The following is a 24,590-nucleotide window of genomic DNA, read 5'->3' on the forward strand; positions in this document are numbered from 1 at the left end:
GTTGTAATTAATCAGCTTTTCAGCCTTTCGTGTTCCCCTCTATGCCACAGGCTCCAGGGACTATTTGTTTTGTCCATTCTTGTACTGTACTCCCACCTCAAATATATTTTGAATGAATGAAATACAACTTTCAAATCCGTATCTCAAGTCAGTCTCCTCTTCTGAACTTCCAACCCAGGTATCTAGTTTGTTGGCAACACCATCCTTCTAATTGCTCAGGCCCAAACCTTGGTGTCATTTTTCATTCCTCTGTTTTTCAACCCCTGGTTGAAAAATCTATACCATTAGCAAATCTATCATATCTGTCTTCAAAATACATCCAATATCTCAGCCACACAGAGTGTACCTCCTAACGGAAGAACCCCCCACCTAGGAAGTTGTCTTGTTTCTTCCTAGACTATGATCACAGAATTTCTTCGGAAAGAAATTGCAAAGGGAAAAAATAGAAAATCTATAGATTAAAGGACAGGTATATCAACTAATTGTAGAATGGGACTTTAGTTGGATTCTGTTTCCAGTTGTAAAAAAAATTATAATGATGGGACAACCAGAAATTTTAACGAATGGAACTTGATGATATTAAGGAAATGTTAATTTTTAAGCAATGGTAATGATATGGTTATATTAAAAATGTTGTTTACCTTTTCAGAGATGCGTTCTGACATATTTACAGATGAAATGGTATGATGTCTAGGATCTGCTTCAAAATAATACAGTGGAGAAGGAAAGTAGATGAGGGTATCGATGAAACATTGGCTATGAATTGTTGATCATTGAATGATGGATACACTGGGTTTTACCAAACTATTCTACCTCTGCATAGGCTTTAAAATTTCCATATTACAAAATTTAAAAATCTGTCTCCTGAATGTGACCCATTTCTTACTGTCTCCACTACTCCCACCCTCTTCCAAGCCACTGTCATCTCCTGCCACAGCCTCCTATCTCATCTCCCTACCTCCACCCTTGCCCCGGCCTGTGGTCTATTCACTACACTGCAGTAAGAGTGATCCTTGTAAGCACATCAGATCCTTCCACTCTCTGCTGAAGTCCTCCAAAGGCTTCCCATCTTGCTTGGATATTGTGTTACCTCTCTCTGAGTTCACCTCCTACTACCCAGCCCCTCCTTTGCTTGCCCACTGCCTTATGCTTTCAGGATAGAGGTTCGACTCTGGCAAAGCCAAGGCCCTGACAATGTGTCCCACGTGCCTCTCCAGGTTCATCATCCCAAACCCCAGGCTTTTGGAACAACCTACATTCCTCCGTGGCTCCTTTGTTTTAGTCGCTCCTCTCTGGACCTGACCCCTCTGGTGAAGCCAAGCTCCACCAGTCTCTGCTCAGTATCACTTCTCTCTGCTTTGGTTCTAGGCCTCTCAAGAGCTCAGAGTTTTGTTTTATAATCATCTATTGTCTCATCAATCTCCTTCACCAGACTTAAGTTCCTCAAAGGCACAAGCTACCTCACATCTCTATAGTCCTAGTTCAGCAGTAAAAATTAAGTATATTTTGAATAAATGAATTACACTTTTACATAAGTTAGCATTATTATTTTTTGAGATGGAGTCTTGCTCTGTGGCACAGGCCAGAGTGCAGTGGCATGATCTCGGCTCTCTACAACCTCCACCTCCCAGGTTCATGTGATTCTCCTGCTTCAGCCTCCCCAGTAGCTGGGATTATAGGCACCTGCCACTACGCCCAGCTGATGTTTTGTATTTTTAGTAGAGACGGGGTTTCACCATGTTGGCCAGCCCATTCTCCAACTCCTGCCTCGGCCTCCCAAAGTGCTGGGATTACAGTTGTGAGCCACCACGCCTGGCTGCATTATTACATCTTTAAAATGTCTGTTTACCAGTTTCTCTAACTGGAATAAAATACTTTTGCCTATAATTACATACAAGTCATATATTTTAAAATTTATTGCAAAAAAGTGTTTGATTTTCCAGAAAAACATTCTAAATAGAATGTTTTAGATGTTACTAATGAAATAAAAATATAACATTTCTAACTAGTTCGTCCATTCGTTGTCTAAATTTAGAGTGAATAGTTCTAAATTGCACACCCAGCCAACTTTCTTGCTCACTGACCATCTTGTTTGAAGAATTGGGTTAGGAGGTGCAAACTAGGGAGGGAGCAAAGGGGGCTTCTCTCTCCAGAAGAGAAATCAATAGCTGGTCAGGATTTGGGGAGGGGTAGTGGGATGGGGATGAGTTCTTGGATATGGAGGAAACCTAAGTGGAAGAACTGTTGCTTCTCTAAAAAGAAACTCATACAGACAGATGGGAGTGGAACCAAATCAATCAGTAGGTGATGAGATAAGACAAAGAGCAGTAGGAATGAAAATATCCAAAGTGATGGAAAAGAATGTACTAACATTTTTTGTTTTATGCTTTTACTTTCTCAATTGTTACAAATTCTTTCAATATTAAATGTTTTCTTTTAGATAATGAAATTAGTTTTAGCAGATAACAGTTATCAAATTTTTGGTGAATCTGGTTTGGATTGCCCTTCCAATACAAAATTGATGCTACTGGCCAGCCATTGGTAGGCCTGGCAGTAATTTTCTCTGTGTTGGTGATGGACTGTGCTGCCTGAGCCACCGACATCCCCTCTCACATGGCCCACTGGGACAAACTGCAGGCATTTGCAAGATAGTTAGCTAAGTTTAGGAGTAGAGTCTATGACCACGGAACGTATTTTTTTCTTTGTGTGAAAATTACTAGCCTATAATGCCATTACAATTTTACTCCATATCCTTAAAAAAGTGCACAAATTTTACTGATTTTATAGGGCAATCTCCTGAGATATAAGGGAAGCCCAATTCAGGGGAAGCTGAACCCGACACAGCCTCCTTTAATCCCGTTCCAGGGCAGTCACTAACTGCCATCCTAAAGCTGCATTACTTTATCATGTCTCCTTTCCTCATACTCTGTTCAGTTTCTATAAATCACTTTTCTCTACAGTGTTGAGAAGGAACAAAAACATGGGCTTTGGAGTCAGGTAGACCTAGGTTAGCATCCTGGCTTTGTCTGGTTGTGAGACCTTCTCAAAGTCACTATAAAATGAGGATAATGAGGTTGAATTCTGGTGTGTGTGTGTTAATGAAATAGCCTATGTAAAGACATTGCCTAGTGCCTGGTACTCAATAAATGTAATTTGTTTCCCGCGGATGAGTGGAGCAGAATGCTTCCTGGAGAGCATTTCATTCTCTGATTTATCATTATAAGATCAGGCCTATCCAAAACACTCAATCATCAGAAGACTTCAATCTCTTTTATTCTGCTTTTTTCCTAATGTCATAATCCATTTGACTCCTAAGCATGTAAGTAGGTACCACGGAATGTAAACAAGTAAGGAAACAGAAATATACCGAATGAATAATACGTGGAAACAAAGCTGTGACTCAGATGAAATAGCTGCACGAAAGAAATAACATTAAAACATTTAAAAAGAGACTTAATATAGGAATAAGCTATTTTAATCAAGCAAAAACAAATTTATATCCATTATTTCTAAAAATAAAATTAGACTTTTCCAATCCTTAACATCTGCATTTAATAATATCTTCTAACCAAAATACAGATGCTAAAACAGCAAGTTACATTATATCTTGTACAGCATACAGTATGTTCACTGTTTACACTTACTTTAATTCTAGTTGGTCATGTACTCAATGCATACTTAAACATCACTCAATAAAATTTTCACAATTAACAAAAAAAGTGACAAGGCTGTCTTAAAACGGCTCTGCTATAAATTGTATAGAATATACAGAATTACAAAGTCAAGTATTTTTTTTATCAAAATATACACCCCTCCCTGAAACTAACACAAGCTATCAACATTTTAAATGAATACAATTATAGAAAATATTTGCAAAATTATTTTTTCATGTATAAATATTCTGCCATATTTACTTTGGTCTAGAATTATCAGCATACAAGTCCCACTTAAAAAATATCCACATGTAAGGGCTGGGAGAGAGACATCACTACAGGTAATTTTATATTTGGGGTTAACTGAAATCAAAATGACTAGAGTACACACTAATTATCTTTGATTCATATTATTAACTGATAAAACAAATTAGTGGATCACAGGATTGCTTATTCAATGTTCTAATTATCAATTCAAAAATGATTTTCATAAGCCCTTTGTGACTATCTAACAAAACCCAAATGAATAGTGTAGGGTATACATATATACAATGTATAAAATAAAGTTGAATTTGCTTGCATTTTCCCATTTTTCTCTACTTATATAATACTGTATGTAAGTGAAAGTAGATGAACAAAAGATAAATGCAGATACAATCGTGGGGTTACTTAACAGCAAGGTACTACAGTATTAAAAGGTCAACTTTAATCATGTCCTTTCGTGGGTGTTTAAATGCTTTCTTACCCACCCAAATCCATACTAAGTCTTCTTCATGGAGACATCACACTTGTAGAGAGAAACCGGAGTCCTTTAAGCTACTTCTTCACAATGATAACCTTCCAATCTTCGATAACCTTGGGTTTCCATTCGTCAAATCCAATGAACATGAATGACTGCAGGTCAGGCTGAAACTGCATTCCGGATTCTGTCCACACCGGTGATCAAAGGGTAGAAATGTTTTCTCTCTCCCTCCCATTCTGGCAGTTTAAAAAAGAATCATGCATTCCAGCTTTCCAGGAACCTGGTCCACATGATAGAATATGATGTAGAGCAATTAGATTTGAGGGTAATGTTGATGGTGTGGGTCAGTGTAAAAGAACATTAAAAAGACTTCAGTGGGTTTTTAGCAAGGGGTGTAGATGTCTGCAAATATGACGACAGAGCATCTGGCTTTGTAGATATATTTCTGAGTCTCATAAGTAAACGATAGAACCATGTCACTCCACATTCTACCTTTCCATCCCCTAAAAACAAAGCTATTGTTTTAGGCAAGGAAGGCCATCACTTCTTCTTGCCCACTCAAGTCATTAATGGGTGGGATGGAGGGTGGGGGTTCCTTTGCCCTTTTGCTTTATATTAGTCTGTACTTGCGGGCTGCATAATCTCCAAGAAGGCTAGTAATTACAATTACTAGGGATTAGGCAGTCACTTTCAAGTGCCTGGGAATTCACTACTGCAGTGTACCTTGCACTAAATCTCTTGGACAGTCCTTCAGTGGAATGGGAGATGGCAGCTTCCACTTGAACCCTTAAGTCTGTCTGGAATAGACCCCCCACATCCATGGCCTTGTGGTGGTTGGAAGACTGCAGAGAGTTTCAGAAGAATGTGACCCTCTTTCATTCTCTGAGATGAGGCCATTGCAAAGTAATATGCAGCACAGGTAATCACAGGTAAATTCTGGGAGGGTGTTCCCCCATAGATAAGGCATGACCTATGTTTTCTGTGAATTGAGTAGACCAGTTCTAAGAACAGCTGAGCCATAACTTCAAGGGAACAGCATTCCATCTAAAAGCATTCACATGCTGTGAAATCATATTCAAAATGCTTTCTACTGATTTTTACATCAGTCCTCATTATTTGCAGATCTATTGCTCCTCATAATTCTCTACAGGGGATATGGACAGTTAAAAGTTATAGTGATTTATATATGTATTTTACAAGGTTTGTGTTGCAGAAAAGTAGTTCTACATAATGTATGAATGTCCTACTTTAGGTTACTCATTATGCACATAATTTCAGTTATATTGTTTAAGTATTTCATGTGTATCCATTAATTTAAACAAATTTTAATAGTGCAGAAGCCAGATGGGAATAAAGACCGTCACACAGCTCATTACCACGTAACATATTTACGAAGATGCCATCTTCATTTTCTCCAGTGACTAAAGACAGTTCAGCAGCCAGTTCCTATTAGCAATTATTAGAAAGTTTCAAACTAGGCTAAAATTAAACTCCTTTTTTCACTGGTAGAAATACCACAGCTAAGAACTTCATTAACTTTCACAAGAAACTTGGGATACTGGAGGAGTCAGCTATTTTGTTTTTGTGCACTTTGCATAAAGTTAATGCTAAAACCCAAAGTAGATATTAGGATCCTTTTTCTGGAATTTTCACAAATGAGTGTTTTTTTGTTTTGTTTTTAAATTTCACTCCTTCATGACTGTTATGTGAATAAAATTAAACTAAACTTAAATCATAACCAAAAAAAAAAAAAAAACACCAACTATATTTTTGAAGATTTTTCTAACTCTTGCCACTCAAAGGACAACATTTTCCACACCGGTTTGTATGTTATCCTTTTGGTCATTGTCTTCTGAATCAATGAAATGTTGATTCTCCAAGGGATTTGAGTTTTCGTGGCACATGTCACCTATTTTCTCCTGCTGACTTGGGCTTTTGAATAAGTGTTTCTTTTGGTGCATTCCAAGGGCAGCAGCTGTTTTGCAAATTTTGGGGCACTGGAAGCAGGCATAGCCCTTCCCATTATGCTCCCGAATATGCCTCTGCTCATGATTCCTTTTGGTGGAGAGATACAAAAATCTCTGAAAGCAGAACTGACAGTGGTAACGCTTTTCTCCAGTATGGATTCTTTCATGGATTTTGAGGGTCTCATTCAAGGTGAACGCCTTGTTGCAATACTGACAGACAAACTCCTTCAAGCCCAGGTGGATGCGTTCGTGTTTCTGTAAGTTTCCTTGCACCGAAAAGCACCGTCCGCAGGTCTTGCACTGGTATGGCTTTTCCCCGGTGTGACATCTCATGTGCATTTTGAGTGTGGAAGGGCTCTGGAACTGCTTGGCGCAGAGCTCGCAGGTGTATGGCCGAGAAGTAAGATGTCGGTGGGGCCTTCCTTGGTTTCCAGCCCCCGCTGCTTTGTCTCCGTCACAGAGTTCACACTGCAGCTTGGGCATCTCTTTAGTTTCTTCTTCCTCAAAGGGTTTATCCTGAGGAGCCTTCCCCACGGCACAATCCAGTTCTGCTGGGTATTTACATTTATGGCTCGGGCTCCTGTTTCCATGCTCCTTCCTCCAGTTGACTTTCCTCATTTTTCTCAACTGTCTGGATTTCTTTTTGGGTTTGTAGTTGTAGTAAGGGCGCCACGGTTTGTCAGTGGAATCCTGGTCACTTGCGTCATCGAACACTTCACTCATCTCCATGCACTCGGATTGGCAAAGCCCGAGTGGGCTGTCTCCACTGGGTTCCGGGTCATTCCCCTGTGGCAAAGGCTCCTCCTGCATCTGATACTTAGGTCTTCTCCCTCTTTTATAAAACAATTTAGATCCTAGGATGTGCCTTTTCACAATGGCTTCGTTTCCAATTTTCACTGTTATTTGGCAAAGGGGTGCAACGTTACTATTTGTGGAGGTTCCTGGCAGAGCAGGTTTTGCAATGTAGGTTTCAATTTTACTGGTTTCTTCAGTAATATTTGTGGTTTTGCTCAATGATCCTCCAGGATCGGCAACATATTTTGACTCCTCCGGTATTTCTCCCCTGGTATGTGATGTAGTTTTCTTTTTCTCCTTAATGCTTTTGGGTCTGCTTGCAAACTTACCCACTTTATCTGGCTCAGGCTTACTGTCATCTTTCAGGGACTGACTGACAGCTGGGTCTAAAAAGGCTCTGTGGTTGCTGCTGGTCATGGCAGCAATGGCATTGCTGTGCATGATCACCGATGAAAACTGGCTGCTGTGTACAATGACCGAGGGTGCAGAGCCACTGTAGCTGATCACAGAGGCGGCATTCTCACTGTTATTACTCAAGGATAAAACAGGTACATCCCCTGCCCGGAGGTCAGAACTGACAGCATTTTCAGTGGAAGAAACTGACACCTCAGCTGAATAAAAGTTATTGTCAAGATCAATTTTCAATGCCTCCTCTCCCCATTTGGTGCCCTCTGCATTTTGTACATTGGCAGAAGTGGGTATGTCCTGACATGCAGATGTTTCCAATGGGATGGCTGGACTGTTGGTCAGGGTGTTTACAGTATCTTGGAAATTCAGCGTAGGTAATTCAGAGCTGTGTGGATTCTGAACAACATAGGTACCAGGTGCAGACTCATTCATTTGACTGTTTTCTCGTGCATTTTCATAGGAAGAATTTCGGTAGCTCTTATAAGGGGCCCTTTTGCATTTCATAGGCAGTAGCCTATAAAGTTTATATGGATAGACACTAGGCTTCAAGCCTCCATTTGCTGTTTTTTTACTGATGGAAAGTCTATGATCGATGGCATGGAAAGACTTCTGATGATTTTTGAGTATATAGTAGGTCATGAAAGTTTCAAGACAGAAAATGCACTGATATCGTCTTTCTCCCGTATGCCAAATTTCATGCCTTGTCCTGTACTCAGCCAATGCAAATACTTTGTTGCAGTAATGGCAAGGATATGTTCTTCTCCAGGAGTGAACATTTGCATGTCTTCGGAGGCTAGATAAGGTCACATAACTACGTTTGCACACAACACAACTATAGAGCATTTGCCCGTTAACAAATTTAACCATGTGGTCCGTGTCTGGCAAAGTACTTCCGGTACTGGAAAATTCACCAATCCTATTTTCAGATAATAAAGGTTCTGGACCCGTGAATGAACCTCCATTTTGTCCAATGGTAGGATAGTTTTCTAAAAAGCGTTGGTTTCCTCCAGGAATGGGCATGTGGCTTGACCTCATGCAGATCTGTTCATGCCGATCCAACCTGTTCAGGGTGGTGAACTGTTTGTTGCAATACTTGCACACTAAAGGCTCCTGGGTTGGCTTGTGAAGCTGCATGTGGGCACTCAGCAGAGTGCTGCTGTCAAAGGCTTTGGAACAGCAGCTACAGTTGTACACCAGAGGTGGAACCTCTGCTGCTGGCGGCCCGGGAACATCAGAAGATTGATTTTCATCTTCCCTGGAAAAATGGACATCTCCTTCATTGTTTGGAGATTTTGAACGAGCGAGAACGGCAGCTGGCTGTGGACTTCTTTCTTGATTAACCTCTAAGTTGGATACTGGAGGGGGTGGTATATTTTCTGTGGCTGAATCAGAATCCTGTGGTATGGAGAATGTCTTTGGCTTCCGGCATGTTTTCGGTTTTGCTGCAAGGGCTTCGCAGTTTTCTTTCCCTGTGTTACCAGGTGAACTGCCATCATGTTCACGTACAGGCTGACTTCTGTAAGCCTCAGCTACGGAAGAAACAGCGTATGAGTGCTCAGCAAGTGTGCGGACAGGCTCTGCCTCGTGGCAGACGTCCGTCCTCTCCAGGCAAAGGCTAGCTGTTCTCATGGAGTCAGAGACCTTTTTGAAACTTGCCCTCAAGTCCAGCGGGGAAAACATGTTATTACTATTTTCTGTTTCGATGATGGAAAATGCATTTGTGATCCTTGGCCCATTAGTGATGGCTGGTTCTTCATGCCTTTTTTCATGTTTTTCTTCTTTAACCACTCCCTTTTCAGTAATACAGAATACATAGGGACCCGGGGAATTTGAGAAGTTGCGATCGGTAAGGTCTTCCAAGAATGATATTCCCAGCTTTTTTCCTGCAGCTGCAAGATCAGTGACTGTTTCCTGTCTCTTGACAACGACTGTGGAACTGTAGATATAATTAAGTATTTCGGTAAACACTTCAGCTTTGAGATCGTCCAGCTCCAGGACGTGGCTGGAAATACAGATTGTATGGCTCCAAAAGATATTTTTAAAATACAGGCTTGAAGCTGCCAGAACATTGCTGTGGGCTTTAAATTTGGTATCTTCCACAATGATAGTGACATCGCATAAAATGCCCCGAATGCGCTGCTCATTTAAGATGGAGAGCACCGTGTCACTGTGAAAGTCGTCCTTGAGGTCCCTGGAAAGGGACATGACTGTCATCTGAAACAAGAGGAGAGAAATGGTCAGAGACTCTTCCACAGGTGGCTTCTTTATCTCTAGACTATTTTCCACTTCTGTGAAAAACTGTTCTTTTGTATGAAACTTCAGGTTTTTATCTCTCTGTTGATGCTCCCAAGGCTCAAGAGTCAACATTAGAAGCTAAATCTTTTTCTTGCCCCAGCCTGTTTCTCATACCATTGCTAATAGTTGTTATCATTGGAAATCCTCCCAGAACTCCTTCCCCTTTACTCCAAAGTTGGAGCTATATATACATGTCCAAATTTGGGAGGGGAGGAGGTTTTATTTTACTTTATTTTTTCTGAAATGTTAAGGGTCTCATCATCACTCAAGGCTGCTGCTTTGAACTACTAGAGCTGGGCAATTCCATGGTCCTGCCACAAGCTTCCTGCCTATTTTCAAAGAGGACTCTGATGATCCAGTAATAACCATGAAGCAGGAAAATGATTTATTTTTTTTTTGAGACAAAGTCTCACTCTGTCGCCCAGGCTGGAGTGCAGTGTCACAGTCTCTGCTCACTGTAACCTCCACTTCCCAGACTCAAGCTATTCTCTCACCTCAGCTTCCTGAGTAGCTGGGACCACAGGTGCAAGCCACCACGCCCGGCTAATTTTTGTATTGTTGGTAGAGATGGGGTTTCGCCATGTTGCCCAGGCTATTTTTTTAAATGAATTTTCCTTAAGTGGTACCTATATGCAAAGCTATTGCCCACTCAGAGAAGCAGCAAGAACTGAAGGAGCCCTTCCTGATTTGTGGCTCAGAAGGGTCTCTCTCTCTAGAGTTGCAGGGTGTGTAATCGAGTCTGACCACCAGGGGCACCCTGCCTTTCTGCGCTATTGGCCCTGCGGGGACTCATCAGGTTCCTTTTCTAGTTTCCCCTTTAGTAGAGACAAAGTAGACTAGGGCTTTCAAAAAGAACTGTTGGGTACTGAAGGCAAATACAAAGGAGATAAAATGTAAAACCAGGAAAGGACATTTCTAAATCCTTTGACAAGAATGGACAAGAATGAATCTAGTCATAGGTTCCTGAATTAGCACAACTTCAAGGCACAGTGGCTCTTGTTCTGGTCTGAGGATCCCATCTCTATTCTTCTCTGTATTTGCTATATTCTCTATATAAGTCCTACTCCATGAGCTTGGGGTGCTAGAGTTTACTAACTGATATTTTAGTGAGGGGCAGTGAAAAGCAGCAGCTTTCGTACTTCCCACAGTAAGAGACAGTGACCTATCTCTTACGATCTCTGTCACAGTACATAGTGACCTAAGACACAAATGAAATTAACACTCACCCTTACTAGGTGTGATGCATTCTGTTCTGCTCTAGTACTTTTCTTTTTGAGATGGAGTCTCGCTCTGTCGCCAGGCTGGAGTGCAGTAGCATGATCTCAGATCACTGCAGCCTCCGGCTCCAGAGTTCAAGCAATTCTCCTGCCTCGGCCTCCCAAGTAACTGGGACTACAGGCGCATGCCACCATGCCCAGCTAATTTTTGTATTTTTAGTAGAGACGGGGTTTCACCATGTTGGCCAAGATGGTCTCGATCTCTTGACCTTGTGATCTGCCCGCCTCGGCCTCCCAAAGTGCTGGGATTACAGGCGTGAGCCACCATACCCAGCCTTTTCTTTTAAAGAATGCTTACAGCAACTCACTAATTTCACTACCCACTAATAGATCACCACATGCAGTTAAAAGTAAAGCAAAACAAACAAACAAACAAAACACACACCAAAAAAACCCCTCTGGTCTACAGAACATACTAACCAGCTATTCATCCAGTCTCTCCATGCTATTCTGTATTAAGTGACGTCTCCAGAAAGCCTTACAGTTTGATGATACAACTTTAACTCAGTGGCAATGCTTTCCTGGCACTAAAGTATAACATTTAGCTCATGGCATTTATTTAGTTGGATGGACCAGATGGCCACACAAAGAACCTCTCTTTACCTTTTTGTAAAGCTGCTATTATAAGCTGTGACTATTATGTTATTTAATGTCCTTTATACAAGGATCCATCTGACAAATTCTTTTATAGTATCCAGTCATAGGAAAAAAGTACCTTTCTATTAACAAATTCTTCAATTCAGATAATGAGAACACTATATTCACCATGTTTCTGTTTTAATTCTCAAGACAAAGAAGCTCAGAACTAACTTTTATCATCAATTGTTGTAGCTATTCTTGGCCTGCGTTTCTGGTGTGCCTATTGTTTCATTTTCTTTAACATTAGTTCTTCTGCTCTTGTCTACCCTGCCTTTAACTGTAATCTTCTATGAATCTTTTCCAGAAGTATGGGGGATTATTTCTACAAATAAAACTAGAATGAAATGAAATGGAATCTTATGACTTCCTCTTTGCCCCTGAAGGGGAGAAAGGGTCACCCCGGAGTGAAGGAGTCTGTCCTTCACTGGGTCACAGATCGATAGCATACTATGCTGATGTTTCTTTTGCCTTCTTTGAAGTCTCTCTGCTCTGGGCCCCTGTAGGATCTCCTTTCTCCCCTGACGCATATATTTTTATCATGCTTGGCTTCTCAGAAGCCCACACATTATTTTAATACTTTATCAGCCTGACTAGATAGCTTCAGATCTGAAAAGACACATGCTCTATGATTCAGAAAGGTGGCTTAGGTCTAGGCTGACATCATCTATTTTGTCCAATTCAAAACTACTGCTTCTTCCAAAACATTCTGCTTCACAGCATCCTGAATCTCCCTTTAGGCTCTGCTTCCATTTGGGGAATACGGCATTTCACATCGGGTAATGAACACTCTAGGGTGTCCTGACTCAGATTTATAATATACAAAGCCCCAACCACTTCTGTGGGATTCTGATTCTTCTCTCAGATTGTTCAGCTAGGATGGTCAGCAAAAGGCCGTGTTACTTTTAACACAGAATAATACCGTAGTCATACTTAACAGAACAACATATACAATAAGTATCATTATATATGTCATTAAAATATTGTCATAACTTTGCAAAATCAAAGCATGACATTTTTCAGGGGGGATACCTACCTTTGTGTGGCAGAAATCCTTTAAAAATCATAGTTACTAAGTAGCACCTTGACTTGCCTTCTTGACACACCTTCTAACAACTTTATTCAGTAAATATGTTAATATGGTCAGACATAGTACTTGGGTGCTAGAGATATACTGGAGATATGAACAGGAGGAAGGCAAGTCGCTGATCTCAAGGAGCCCAGAGTCTAGGGGAAGAAAGAGAACTGTCAACTAATCATTGGAATCCATGAGGGCAGGCCATATACTGGAGATAAGTATAAAATGTTAGAAGAGTAAGTAAAATTATTTACAGAGGCCCTGGATTACTTCCATAAATAAGTAGAACAGGGGTATAGGAAGGATTCTGTAAGGAGAAGGAACACTATAGGCAAAATAAATTAAAAATGATCAAAGCAGATACTGTTCTCAGGGGCTGATGAGGGAGCCTGAGTGGTGGCAGGAGTGGTGTGTGCAGCCCAGTCGACAGTGTCTATATGGGGTCAGGCACATGGCAGGCCTCAGCATGTATCTGTTGAATGAGACGGCCTGGGAAAGAAGGGTCAGACCAGATCATAAAGGGCCCTAAAGGACTCCCTACAGTTAAATTTTATATAGAAGTGAATAGGGAACCATTGAGAGTCATAATGAGATCTGAGCTAAGAAAGTGGGATGAGGTGGGTGAGGCGTGGTGGCTCATGCCTGTAATCCTAGCACTTTGGTAGGCCAAGGTGGGTGGATCACCTGAGGTCGGGAGTTCATGATCAGCCTCACCAACATGGTGAAAACCCGTCTCTACTAAAAATACAAAATTAGCCAGGCCTGGTGGCACATGCCTGTAATCCCAGCTACTTGGGAGGCTGAGACAGGAGAATTGCTTGAACCCGGCAGGCAGAGGTTGTGGTGAGCCAAGATTGCACCATTGCACTCCAGCCTCGGGAAAAAAAAAAAAAAACCCCCTCAAAAAAAAAAAAAAAAAAAAAAAAAAAAGAGAGAGAGAGAGAGAAAGTGGGATGGGGTGTTGGAGGTGGTGATGGCATCTGAATTCAAAATTTACTTTAATTCTCTTAACAAATATTTACTGAACAATTGCTAGGCAGAGGCATCAGCTAAGTGCTATAGAAACACAAGCAATCAATCAGCTGGGCATGGTGGCATGCACCTGTAGTCCCAGCTACTCAGGAGGCGGAGGCAGAAGAATTGCTTGAACCCAGGAGGCAGAGGTTGCAGTGAGCCAAGATTGCACCACTGCACTCCAGCCTGGGCAACAGAGCGAGACTCCATCTCAAAAAACAAAAACAAACAAAAAAAAAAAAAAAAAAAAAGGACAAGTGTTCATTCCTCCTTTGAATGAATGCTTACTGAATACCTATTATGTGCTTTGAGGCAGTGGTTCCTAAACCTGGCCAGGCATCAAAATCACCTGAGAGGTATTCAGATAGTACAGCTTTACAGATTCCATCTCCCCTGCTCCTACAGAGATTCTGGTTTAGAACAGCTGGGGTGAGACCCTGGAATCCATATGTATTTTTATACCTTAATTTCTTTTGCGAATAAGTAATAAATTCATATGACATCAAATTGAAAAAGCATACAGAGTAAACATTGGAAAGTCTCCTTCCCACCTTGTTCCAGAGGAGCACCTTATTTCAGGTAGTTTTTAATCAACTAGCCAGAACCATTTCTAAGGGCTGATATCAAAACTTGGTGCCGTAAGAGAAACAAAAATTCTACCCTCAAAGGTTTGCAGGGTGGCAGGGGAACTAAGATGTGCTTATGAAACACTGCAAAAAAAAAAAAAGATACTCAGGGAACATCCAGGATCAGGCATGCAGGGAAAAGGTATGGGAGTCAACAGAGAGTAAGGGAGGCAGAAGAGGGAGGCTGAGAAACTCCCTGAAGGAGGAAGTGGCATGTACTGGATTCTGCTGCTGGAATTAAGCACTGCAGATATGGACAAGAGGAGAAAAGGCAACTTCAGGCAGAAAGAGACAGAGTCAGAATTTCATGCCCTCAAGAAGTTTATAATCCAGGAGTCAATGCACCTGCTTAAAACAGAGTCTGAATCTGCAAATGGAACTTGAAAAAAAGCAGTGAAACTTGTTGGAGAAGCAATTTAAAGTTAAGACTCTATATCCACCTCTCCAATCTTAACAGTGACCACTCCCAAAACCACCAAGTGTTGTCAAAACTGTCTTCAGAGCACATTTATCCAGCTCATTGGATGATCTCAGAAAGTGCTACGGCTAAAAGCCATATTCCACAGGTCCAAAGTGCAACAAGGAAATCAGTTCTAAATCTGCAGACCAGAGGAGGACCACTGTAAGCCATACAGCAAATCTGGTCCCCACAGGTTTTGTTTGACCCGTGTGATTTTTAAAACCATATTTTTGAAAATCTTCCTTAACCATGTTGAAAAACTCTAACATAAAAATCAATGTAGCCGGCTGGGCGAGGTGGCTCACGCCTGTAATCCCAGCACTTTGGGAGGCCGAGGCAGGCGGATCGCTTGAGATCAGGAGTTCAAGACTAGCCTGGCCAACATGGTGAAACCCCATCTCTATTAAAAATACAAAACTTAGCCAGGCGTGGTGGTGGGTGCCTGTAGTCCCAGCTGCTCAGGAGGCTGAGGAGGAGAATCGTTTGAACCCAGGAGGCAGAGGTTGCAGTGAGCCAAAATCACACCACTGCACTCCAGCCTGGGTGACAGAGCAAGACTCTGTCTCAAAAAAAAAAAAAAAAAATTCAATATAGCTTTTTTTGAAAAACAGGAAGACCAGGCCACACTGGGGTTGTAGCCTGCCTGGCAAAAAGGACTGGTGCCAAGTGGCTGTGTCCCCAACACACACACTGCCTGCCCAAGGATTTATCACCAGGCAGCTTCTCTCAGTAATGTGGCCGCCTGACCTCTTCGGCAGGTTAGGTTTGTGTGACTGATAAGAACAGTAAGTAAAATAACATTGGACCCACTTAGACATACTTACTTGAAGGATATCCCCAGGATGAAAATTTAGACCTTAAAAGAGCTCATGTGGGAGGGGGAAAGTCATTTTCACCAAAAACAGTATTCTTTGACTTTACTTTAAAGCAACCTCCTCCACTACATTTCTTCACGAAGAGTAACTTAAAACAGAAGTCCTAGGAGCTCCTGCCAATGGAAAGCCCCAACAGATTTCAGAAAAAGAAATGCAAGTTAGAAAGAAGATGAGGTTTAATTTACATGTAACTTTCTAAAATATTTTCTAAAAAGCAAGTTTTGTGCAATAAATTCACCGAGATGGAATAGATAAGCATAAAAAGGCTAACAAAAATATTCTAGATATAAAAATTTGGGTAAGTCAATATTTTTAAAAACATAAAGTAATTTGTAATTGGATAACTGGCCACCTGACTTTAATGTCACTATTTTCCTGAGTTTGCATTTTAGCTGGAATAGCTTTTAAAATATATTTTTGTTTTTATTTTATTTTATTTTATTTTTTTTTGAGACGGAGTCTCACTCTGTTGCCCAGGCTGGAGTGCAGTGGTGCAATCTTGGCTCACTGCAACCTCTGCCTCCAGGGTTCAAGCTTTTCTTCTGCCACAGCCTCCCAAGTAGCTGGGCTTACAGGTGTGTGCCACCATGCCTGGCTAATTTTTGTATTTTTAGTAGAGACAGCGTTTCACCATGTTGGCCAGGCTGGTCTTGAACTCCTGACCTTGTAATCTGCCCACTTCGGTCTCCCCAAGTGCTGGGATTACAGGCGTGAGCCACTGTGCCTGGCCTAAAATATATTTTTAAAATGTATAGTACACATATGTATACAGCCACATGTGTGTGCAAATACAAGCATGCATATATAAATACATGGACATATATTATATTTAAATACATTTTATAAACACAGATATAGAAATAGGATGAACATATAATTCAGCATCCAAAACAGGACACTTGAGAGAGAAAGGAGGTACAACTAATGCCAGGAAAACAGGTATACATTGGGATTGTACCTCAAAAAATCAGGATGAATGGTCATCCAGTATTTTATATATAAACAAAATATAAATCTCTATATACATTATTTTACTTTTATTATCTTTTTTCTTTTTTAAGACAGGGTCTTGCTCTGCCACGCAGGCTGGAGTGCCATCAGACGGCAGTGGTGCTGTCATGGCTCATTACAGCCTTGAACTCCTGGGTTTGAGTGATCCTTCCACCTCAGCTTTCCCCCATCCCCCAACAGTAGCTGGGACTACAGGCATGTGCCACCACCCTTGGACAGTTTCTAAATTTTTTGTTAGAGATGGGGTCCCACTATGTTGCCCAGGCTGGTCTCAAATCCTGGACTCAAGTGATCCTCCCACCTTGGCCTCAAAAAATGCTTGGATTACAGGCCTGAGCCACCACAGCCAGCCTGTATAAATTAAATAAAAAATTATATATCATACTTATAAGGACATTTGTGTATATTTACATAAAGTATATTGTACAAATATTTAAAGTACTTTAAAGAATTATATAAATATATGATAAACATATTTTTTTTTTTTTTTTTTTTTTTTGAGACAGAGTCTCGCTCTGCTGCCCAGGCTGGAGTGCAGTGGCCGGATCTCAGCTCACTGCAAGCTCCACCTCCCAGGTTTACGCCATTCTCCTGCCTCAGCCTCCCGAGTAGCTGGGACTACAGGCGCCCGCCAACCTGCCCGGCTAGTTTTTTGTATTTTTTTAGTAGAGACGGGGTTTCACCGTGTTAGCCAGGATGGTCTCGATCTCCCGACCTCGTGATCCGCCCATCTCGGCCTCCCAAAGTGCTGGGATTACAGGCTTGAGCCACCGCGCCCGGCCCGATAAACATATTTTATAATTAGACTTTATATAAATGCCACTGGGAAATTCTAGTAAATTAGCATATTTGGAATTTTCATTTTTTATCTCCTGCTATGCTTCAGCCTTATATAATTAAAAACACATACACATAATGTAAACAAGAGGCACTTAAGATACTTTTGATGACTGAAATGAACTTTCTTCACTTGCTTTTTAGAATTTCCTAGCTTTAGAAAAAGAAAATGAATCTATGTTCATGGTCAAAGACTGAAACAGCACAGATATGCATTAAGGTAAAAAGTAGAAGTCCTCTTCTCCATCCTAGCCTCCCCACTCCCTACATCCATACTCCCTACCTCCCCCAACACACACACAGCACACACTCTCCCTTGTCATGGGTTCCTTTTCTTATAACTTTGGACGACTTCTACATTCTGCCTGAATAAAGCCTTAGGAGAGAAACTGTATTTCCTCTTAAGATTATCCTTCTCAGGCCAGGTGTGGTGGCTCATGCCTGTAATCCCAGCACTTTGGGAGGCCGAGGTGGGTGGACCACGAGGTCAGGAGATCGAGACCATCCTGGCTAAGACGGTGAAACCCTGTCTCTACTAAAAATACAAAAAATTAGCCGGGGGCGGTGGCACACGCCTGTAGTTCCAGCTACTCAGGAGGCTGAGGCAGGAGAACGGCGTGAACCCGGGAGGTGGAGCTTGCAGTCAGCCGAGATCGCGCCACTGCACTCCAGTCTGGGAGACACAGCGAGACTCCTTCTCAAAAAAAATAAAAAAATAAAAAAATAAAAAGATTATCCTTCTCTCCCAGTCCCTAGTTCCCCTGCCTGGCAATCCTCGCTTGTTCATGTCTCAGTTGATGTCTTATCTGGATAGCCTTGCTCCTCCAGAATTTCTAGTTTTTGGTTTCCCATCATTACAATGTATGGTATCATGCATTTGTTCACATTTATATCTTCCCTATGAGCTCCTTGAGAACAGGGACAATCTGATTCATCTTTGTACTCTCTGCACCTGAAGGCATGACAAGCCGTTGCTGGTGATGTTGAGAGTGAGCAGAGGGGAACTTGCCCTAGAGAGCAGCCTCGAGAAAGTGCCTTCGAGTTCTAAGAATGTAGGATTGCTTCACTCTTCTCTCTGCAATCTCTTAAAGATTTACTAATAAAAACACACTTTTAGGAAATTATCACTTGTCAAGTTTTGGTGTAGTATCAAAGAATATCCATAATTAGCTGAAAAGGCTATTAAAAAATTCCTTCCCTTTCCAACTACCTATTTGTGAGAAGCTGGATTTCCTTTACATACTTCCACTAAAACAGCGTGCCACAGCTGAAGGCAGGAGCACAGATGAAAATCTAGCTCTCTTTCTATTAAGCCAGACTTTAAAATATTTGCAAACATGTAAAACAGTACTAGTCCTCTTACTATTTTTTTTTTGTTTTAGAAAATAGTTACTTTTAATAAAATGTTATTTTATCATTCCGTTGGATTTATCACAGTCATTTTCCATCAGTTAATAAATACTAGGTAGGTGCAATTAAAAATAGTGGCAAAAACTGCAATTCCCTTTGCATCAATCTAATAGTTCTTTCAATTCTTATTTAAAATGTTGAATATGGTAAATATTGATAGAAAGAACTCAAATAAAAAAAGCTCTTTGCATACCCAATGATTGTAAGAGTGTAAGGGAGTCTAGGGACCAAAAAATTTGAGAACTGCTGTGCTAACCAAAACCAAAACAAAAAAAAGTCAAAACAAATTTAATTAAAAATCTTAATTAAATAATTTTCTAAGAAATTATTTAAAAATTATTTTACTCAATAAAATAAATTTATATAAGCCTAAAAGGACTAAAGAGACAGTGAATAAAATGTGATGAAACACAAAGCAGAAATCCTCAGGAGACAGATGGAGACCAAGGGCTACAGAAACACAGACACACCCACAGTCACGCAGATATACACACTCTCCATACCTGTCCTTAATTTTCCAAGTTTGAGGCGATGACTATTTCTTGAGTTTGAACATGGCTGAAAAACCAGGTGGAGCAACAGTCCACTCCACACTGGACACAGGTGAAAATTGTTCTTTGAGGCTGCTACCTACAATCTGTTTATACAATCAATCTATCACTGCTTGCATCCTGGCCTTCCAAGTCTCAAAGGTTAGCTTGGTCACAGTAATCTATCCTGGATATTGCTTTTTAAGTATTGGTTCACTCATTCTGGGAATGAATTTGAAAATAAGGGAAATAATTCTTGGCAATAATCTGACTTTAACTACTTCCCAGTATTTCCAGCTTAATTAAATTTTCTCTCCTTTCAATTAGTTAAGGCGATCTTACTGAAATGCACAGAAAACTTAAAATGATAGTTTCCATATAAACCCTAATTCTTACAATGCAAAAAAAAAGAAACTTGAAAAATCTCTTTAAATTGTTAACTAATGCATTTATTATGCAGATCTTTATAGGGCTTGTTAGTAAAATCTGGTGTATTTTTATTAGTAAAGCTCTAAGACATTACAGAGAGGAGAATGAAGTAAACCTTTTCAGTCTACATTCTTAGAACTACAAGTCACTTACTCAAAGCCACTCTCCAGGGCCAGATTAAACTCCATTTTAAAAAATCTTCTAATCAGAGGAAAAGGCCAAGAGCCCTCTTGCCAGCCCTTGGCCACGCAGCTCCTAACTAACGTACATAATAACAACTGAATCGACAGAGCAACTTTCTCCTCCCTCTATGGCAAGTTGTCTTCTATAAAAAGAAACTTAGAAATAAAACCTAACTAAAAAAAGAACGCACTGTATTAGGATACTGACCTGGAATCCTGCAAAAGTCAAACCTGCAGTCCATACTGGGCCAGCGCAGGGGCCATATCAAAGTGAAATCTACTGCACGGGTCTGTTATTCCCTGCGGAAAGTTTTCCGACAAAGGACATTTTGCTTCAGTGAGCTGGCTGCACCATCCCACACACATCTTTGCAGTATATTTTCTCATAGTCATGTTGGGTGACTACGTCAGACCTCCTCACGTGACGGGGTGTTAGAAACACACGCATCAGATCTCGAAAACAGATTACAAAACAGAAGTCCTTTATGGAGTTGAGCTGTGTCTAGGAAAAGGAAAATCCTGTTGATGTTGCCTTCTAAATGCGGCCTGAAATGGGCACAGAAAAGCTACATTTATCAGATTTTACTGCACTTAAGCTATCAGATTCAAGAAGGCATAGTGTGACAGGGGAAGCTTATTTTTTAACTGAAATTCAGGCTGTTCTAAAGGCCAACATTGGGAAGCTGCTGGAGTGCTCTCAGCAGAGAGGGAGGCCAGCTTGGACAACCTCACCTATTATCTGGAAAAGGTAAACATTAGGGCCCTGGACTTGTAGTTGCGTGCACATAGGATTGTGAGAACGAGTACTGTCAGATTCATGAATGATGCAATGGGCCCAGTTAAATATTTTAGGTTGCTTGTTTGGAAAGATGAAAGGGGGAAAAGGTCTTAGGTTTCTTTTTTCTTTTTGAAATGCAGCAGTGTTTCAGGGTAGCTCGTGCACCTTGAGTTCATCTCAGGATCAAGCTTGCCTGGGCACCTGCTTGCTTAAGAAATCTGGCAAACAGGCTTAGAGAATCTCTCTGAAGCCTTTTGAGTGCTGTCTCCATTTCTTGTTTTACCCAAATTCCACTGACACTCAGAATCCCCCCCAAATATATATATACACACAAACACATATATATACATATACATACATATATACGCGCGCGTGTGTGTGTGTGTGTATATATATATATTTTTTGATATGAAGTCTCACTCTTGTTCCCCAGGCTGGGTGCAATGGCATGATCTCAGCTCACTACAACCTCCACATCCTGGGTTCAAGCGATACTCCTGCCTCAGCCTCCTGAGTAGCTGGGATTACAGGCGCCTGCCACCATGCCCGGCTAATTTTTGTATTTTTAGTAGAGACGGGGTTTCACCATGTTGGCCAGGCTGGTCTTGAACTCCTGACCTCAGGTGATCCGCCTGCCTCAGCCTCCCAAAGTGTTAGGATTACAGGTGTGAGCCACTGTGCCCAGCCCCAAAATGTGTTAATAGAAGGCATTTTTAATCTGAATGCTGTGGGGAATGATGTGTCCCAGAGTTCCCCAGGACAGGGTTCCTGTCCCCTGAAAATTTTCATTTTAGGAGTCAGCTTATCAAGAATTGATTTCAAAAGCCAACCATCATTTCCTTGTGAACCCAAAGGGCTGGCTGATTGAATGGAAGGTGGCTCTGTACCTCTCAGTTGATTGCTACCTCTGGGGGAAGGCAGAGAGAAGAGCCGTTTACATTCCGGCTTCTGAACAAGAGTGAACCTCCAGCTAATCACAAGAATGAGTTGTCCTAAAATGGACGAAGCACCAGCTGCTGCTCTGGTGTTAAATCTAAATCCGCCTCCCCCACTGCACTGCCGCTCCCCACTCCCTGCCCCTCTGCACGCTGGGTTTCTCGGGACTCTTGCAAGACAGTGAATCACAGCTTACAGTGGTACTTCCTGGATAAACCAGAAACTGGGCAGTGAGGAGTGAATGAGATGATGCGCCTGAAAAGCACCAAGTGTGGTCCATGGCACCTAGCAGGGGGTTCAAGAACTGTCAGCTGGAATTAGCTTGAGAACTGACTGCATTCTGCCTAGTTGGTGGCTATGGAGAGAACTGCTCATGCGGCTTACCCTTCATGCAGTATGTAGGGTGATCTTTAAAAACTACAAATGAGGCCAAGTGCGGTCGCTCATGCCTGTAATCCCAGCACTTTGTGGGGCTGAGGCAGGTGGATTACCTGAGGTCAGGAGTTGGACAGCAGCCTGACCAACATGGCAAAACCCTGTCTCTACTAAATACAAAAAAAATTAGCTGGGTGTGGTAGCACATGCCTGTAATCCCAGCTACTCGGGAGGCTGAGGCAGGAGAATCACTTGAACCCAGGAGGCAGAGGTTGCAGTGAGCCAAGATCGTGCCATGGCACACCAGCCTGGGTGACAAGAGCGAAACTGTGTCTCAAAAACCAAAACAAAACAAAAACCAGAAAAACAAACCCACAAATGAGATCAAGTCAAGCCCTGCTCAAAGCCCTTCAGTGGCCTTCCCCTGATCTTAGGATAAAATCAGACCCTTCCCAGTGGCCAGCAAGGCCCTGCGCTGTCCACTCTCCAGACTCACTCATTCCCTCCTACTGCACTCCTTGAGCTGCCTTTCCTCAGGCACACAGGCTCCCCGGGCTGACTCCACCTGCCCAGTCTCTTCTGGCCCTGTGGCCTTTGACACACACGGTTCCGGCACTGCCCATGGCTGGCTCAGGCTCGTGCTTCAGGCCCAGCTCAAATGTCTCCTCGGAGGGGCCACCCCATCTCTCTATCTGCTGCCCCTTTGGTTTGCCCTCAAATCACCTTGTTTATTTCTTCATACTGCTTACCTCAACCTGCAATTATCACCTGTCCTTGCCTGCTTGTTTACTGTCCACGCTGCCCGCCAGAAAGTAAGCTCCAGGAGGAGCTGCTTATCTAGGCTGCTCACTGTTCACTGTTGTATCTCCAGGCCACAGCACATGGTGGGGGCACGCAGTAAATGTCTGGCACGTAAGAGACGTGACCACGCATATGAAACACAAACCAGGCTCACCCTGACTAAAAAAAGCAACCTGCTGCCGTCCCCTACACTCACGATCCCCCCAAAAGCAAGCTGCCACCGTTCCCTGTACTCACGATCCCCCAAAAGCAACCTGCCGCCTTCCCCGGCATTCACGATCCCCCAAAAGGCAACCTGCTGCCGTTCCCTGCACTCACGCTCCCCAAAAAAGCAACCTGCCTCTGTCCCCTGCACTCACGATCCCCCTTGCCCTGCTCTGCTTTTTGACTTTTCCATGGCACTCAACATTCCAATATACTACATACAAAATGGACTTATTTATTGTCTGTCTGCTTGCAAAAATGTAAGCCCCACAAGAGTATCAATCTTTGATTTTCTTCACTGACATATGTTAAGCACCTGACACAGAGTAGGCCCTCAGTATTCATTTACAAAATGAACAATCTGTACTATAAAAAGATACATGTTTATAAACCAACATTACATGAGCATGGTCACCATAAATAATGCCAATTACAATTTTCATCTCTCTGAATTCTCCAATATTGAATAAAATTGCTTTTATCAGATATATTTCATGTTATAAAGCACTTTGCACATTAATTCATTTAATCACCTCCACAACCTCCTGTGGAGGTTGGCACATAAAAAATGGAAATACTGGTTGGGTGCCTTGGCTCACGCCTGTAATCCCAGCACTTTGGGAGGTCGAGGCAGGAGGATCATCTGAGGTCAGGAGTTTTAGACCAGCGTGGCCAACATGGTGAAACCCTGTCTCTAATAAAAATACAAAATATTAGCCGGGTGTGGTGGTGGGCACCTGTAATCCCAGCTACTCGGGAGGCTGAGACAGGAGAATTGCTTGAACCCAGGAGGTGGAGGTTGCATTGAGCTGAGATTGTGCCACTGCACTCTAGCCTGGGCGACAGAGCAAAACTCCATCTAAAAAAAAAAAAAAAAAACAAACAAACACCGCAAATACTAGTATGTACTCATAGGATTCAATGAATTAACAGTTAGTGCTCAATATGGAAGCTAGTATTATTAATATGCTCATAGTACAGATGTGGTAACTGAGCCTGGAGAAGTGATTTGCCTCACATGTATGTGCGCACATACAGCAGTAATTAAGTCAGAGCAGGTGACTTGTTCTATATGGCACAAAAGGGCCCAGCAGTGAGTCCAAACCGCAGGCTTGTTATAGAAGATCCCCACGGAAGAAGCTGGCAGCTGGAAAAGACCCAGAATGGGATTCAAGAGGTTGGGCAGTTGGGGGCAACCAGCCTGAGTCATATGCCAAGAAATCTCAGAGAGATCGAGGAATGTGCCAGAGAGGTCTCCAAGCAGGGCAGCC

General features: G+C 42.0%; 1 protein-coding gene across 19 annotated transcripts in view; it reads right to left on the minus strand.

The window, feature by feature from the left end:
• Positions 1-3,251: 3,251 nt before the first annotated feature.
• The window catches only part of ZBTB38 (zinc finger and BTB domain containing 38), a 139,634-nt gene continuing 118,295 nt past the window's right edge, over positions 3,252-24,590 (minus strand). For 11 of the 19 annotated variants that reach the window (XM_021934806.2, XM_017955832.2, XM_021934808.2 and 8 more), the window contains one exon: positions 3,252-9,779. In XM_021934806.2, coding sequence (XP_021790498.1) covers positions 6,192-9,779 — 3,588 coding nt within the window. In that variant the 3' untranslated portion in view covers positions 3,252-6,191. Of the gene's footprint in view, positions 9,780-12,809; positions 13,001-20,433; positions 21,335-24,590 lie in introns of those variants that run through there. The other 8 variants (XM_009201602.4, XM_009201603.4, XM_009201599.3 and 5 more) reach the window with 6 other exon arrangements.

This window comes from Papio anubis, chromosome 2 (assembly GCF_008728515.1).
Source record: "Papio anubis isolate 15944 chromosome 2, Panubis1.0, whole genome shotgun sequence".
NCBI classification, from domain to species: domain Eukaryota; kingdom Metazoa; phylum Chordata; class Mammalia; order Primates; family Cercopithecidae; genus Papio; species Papio anubis.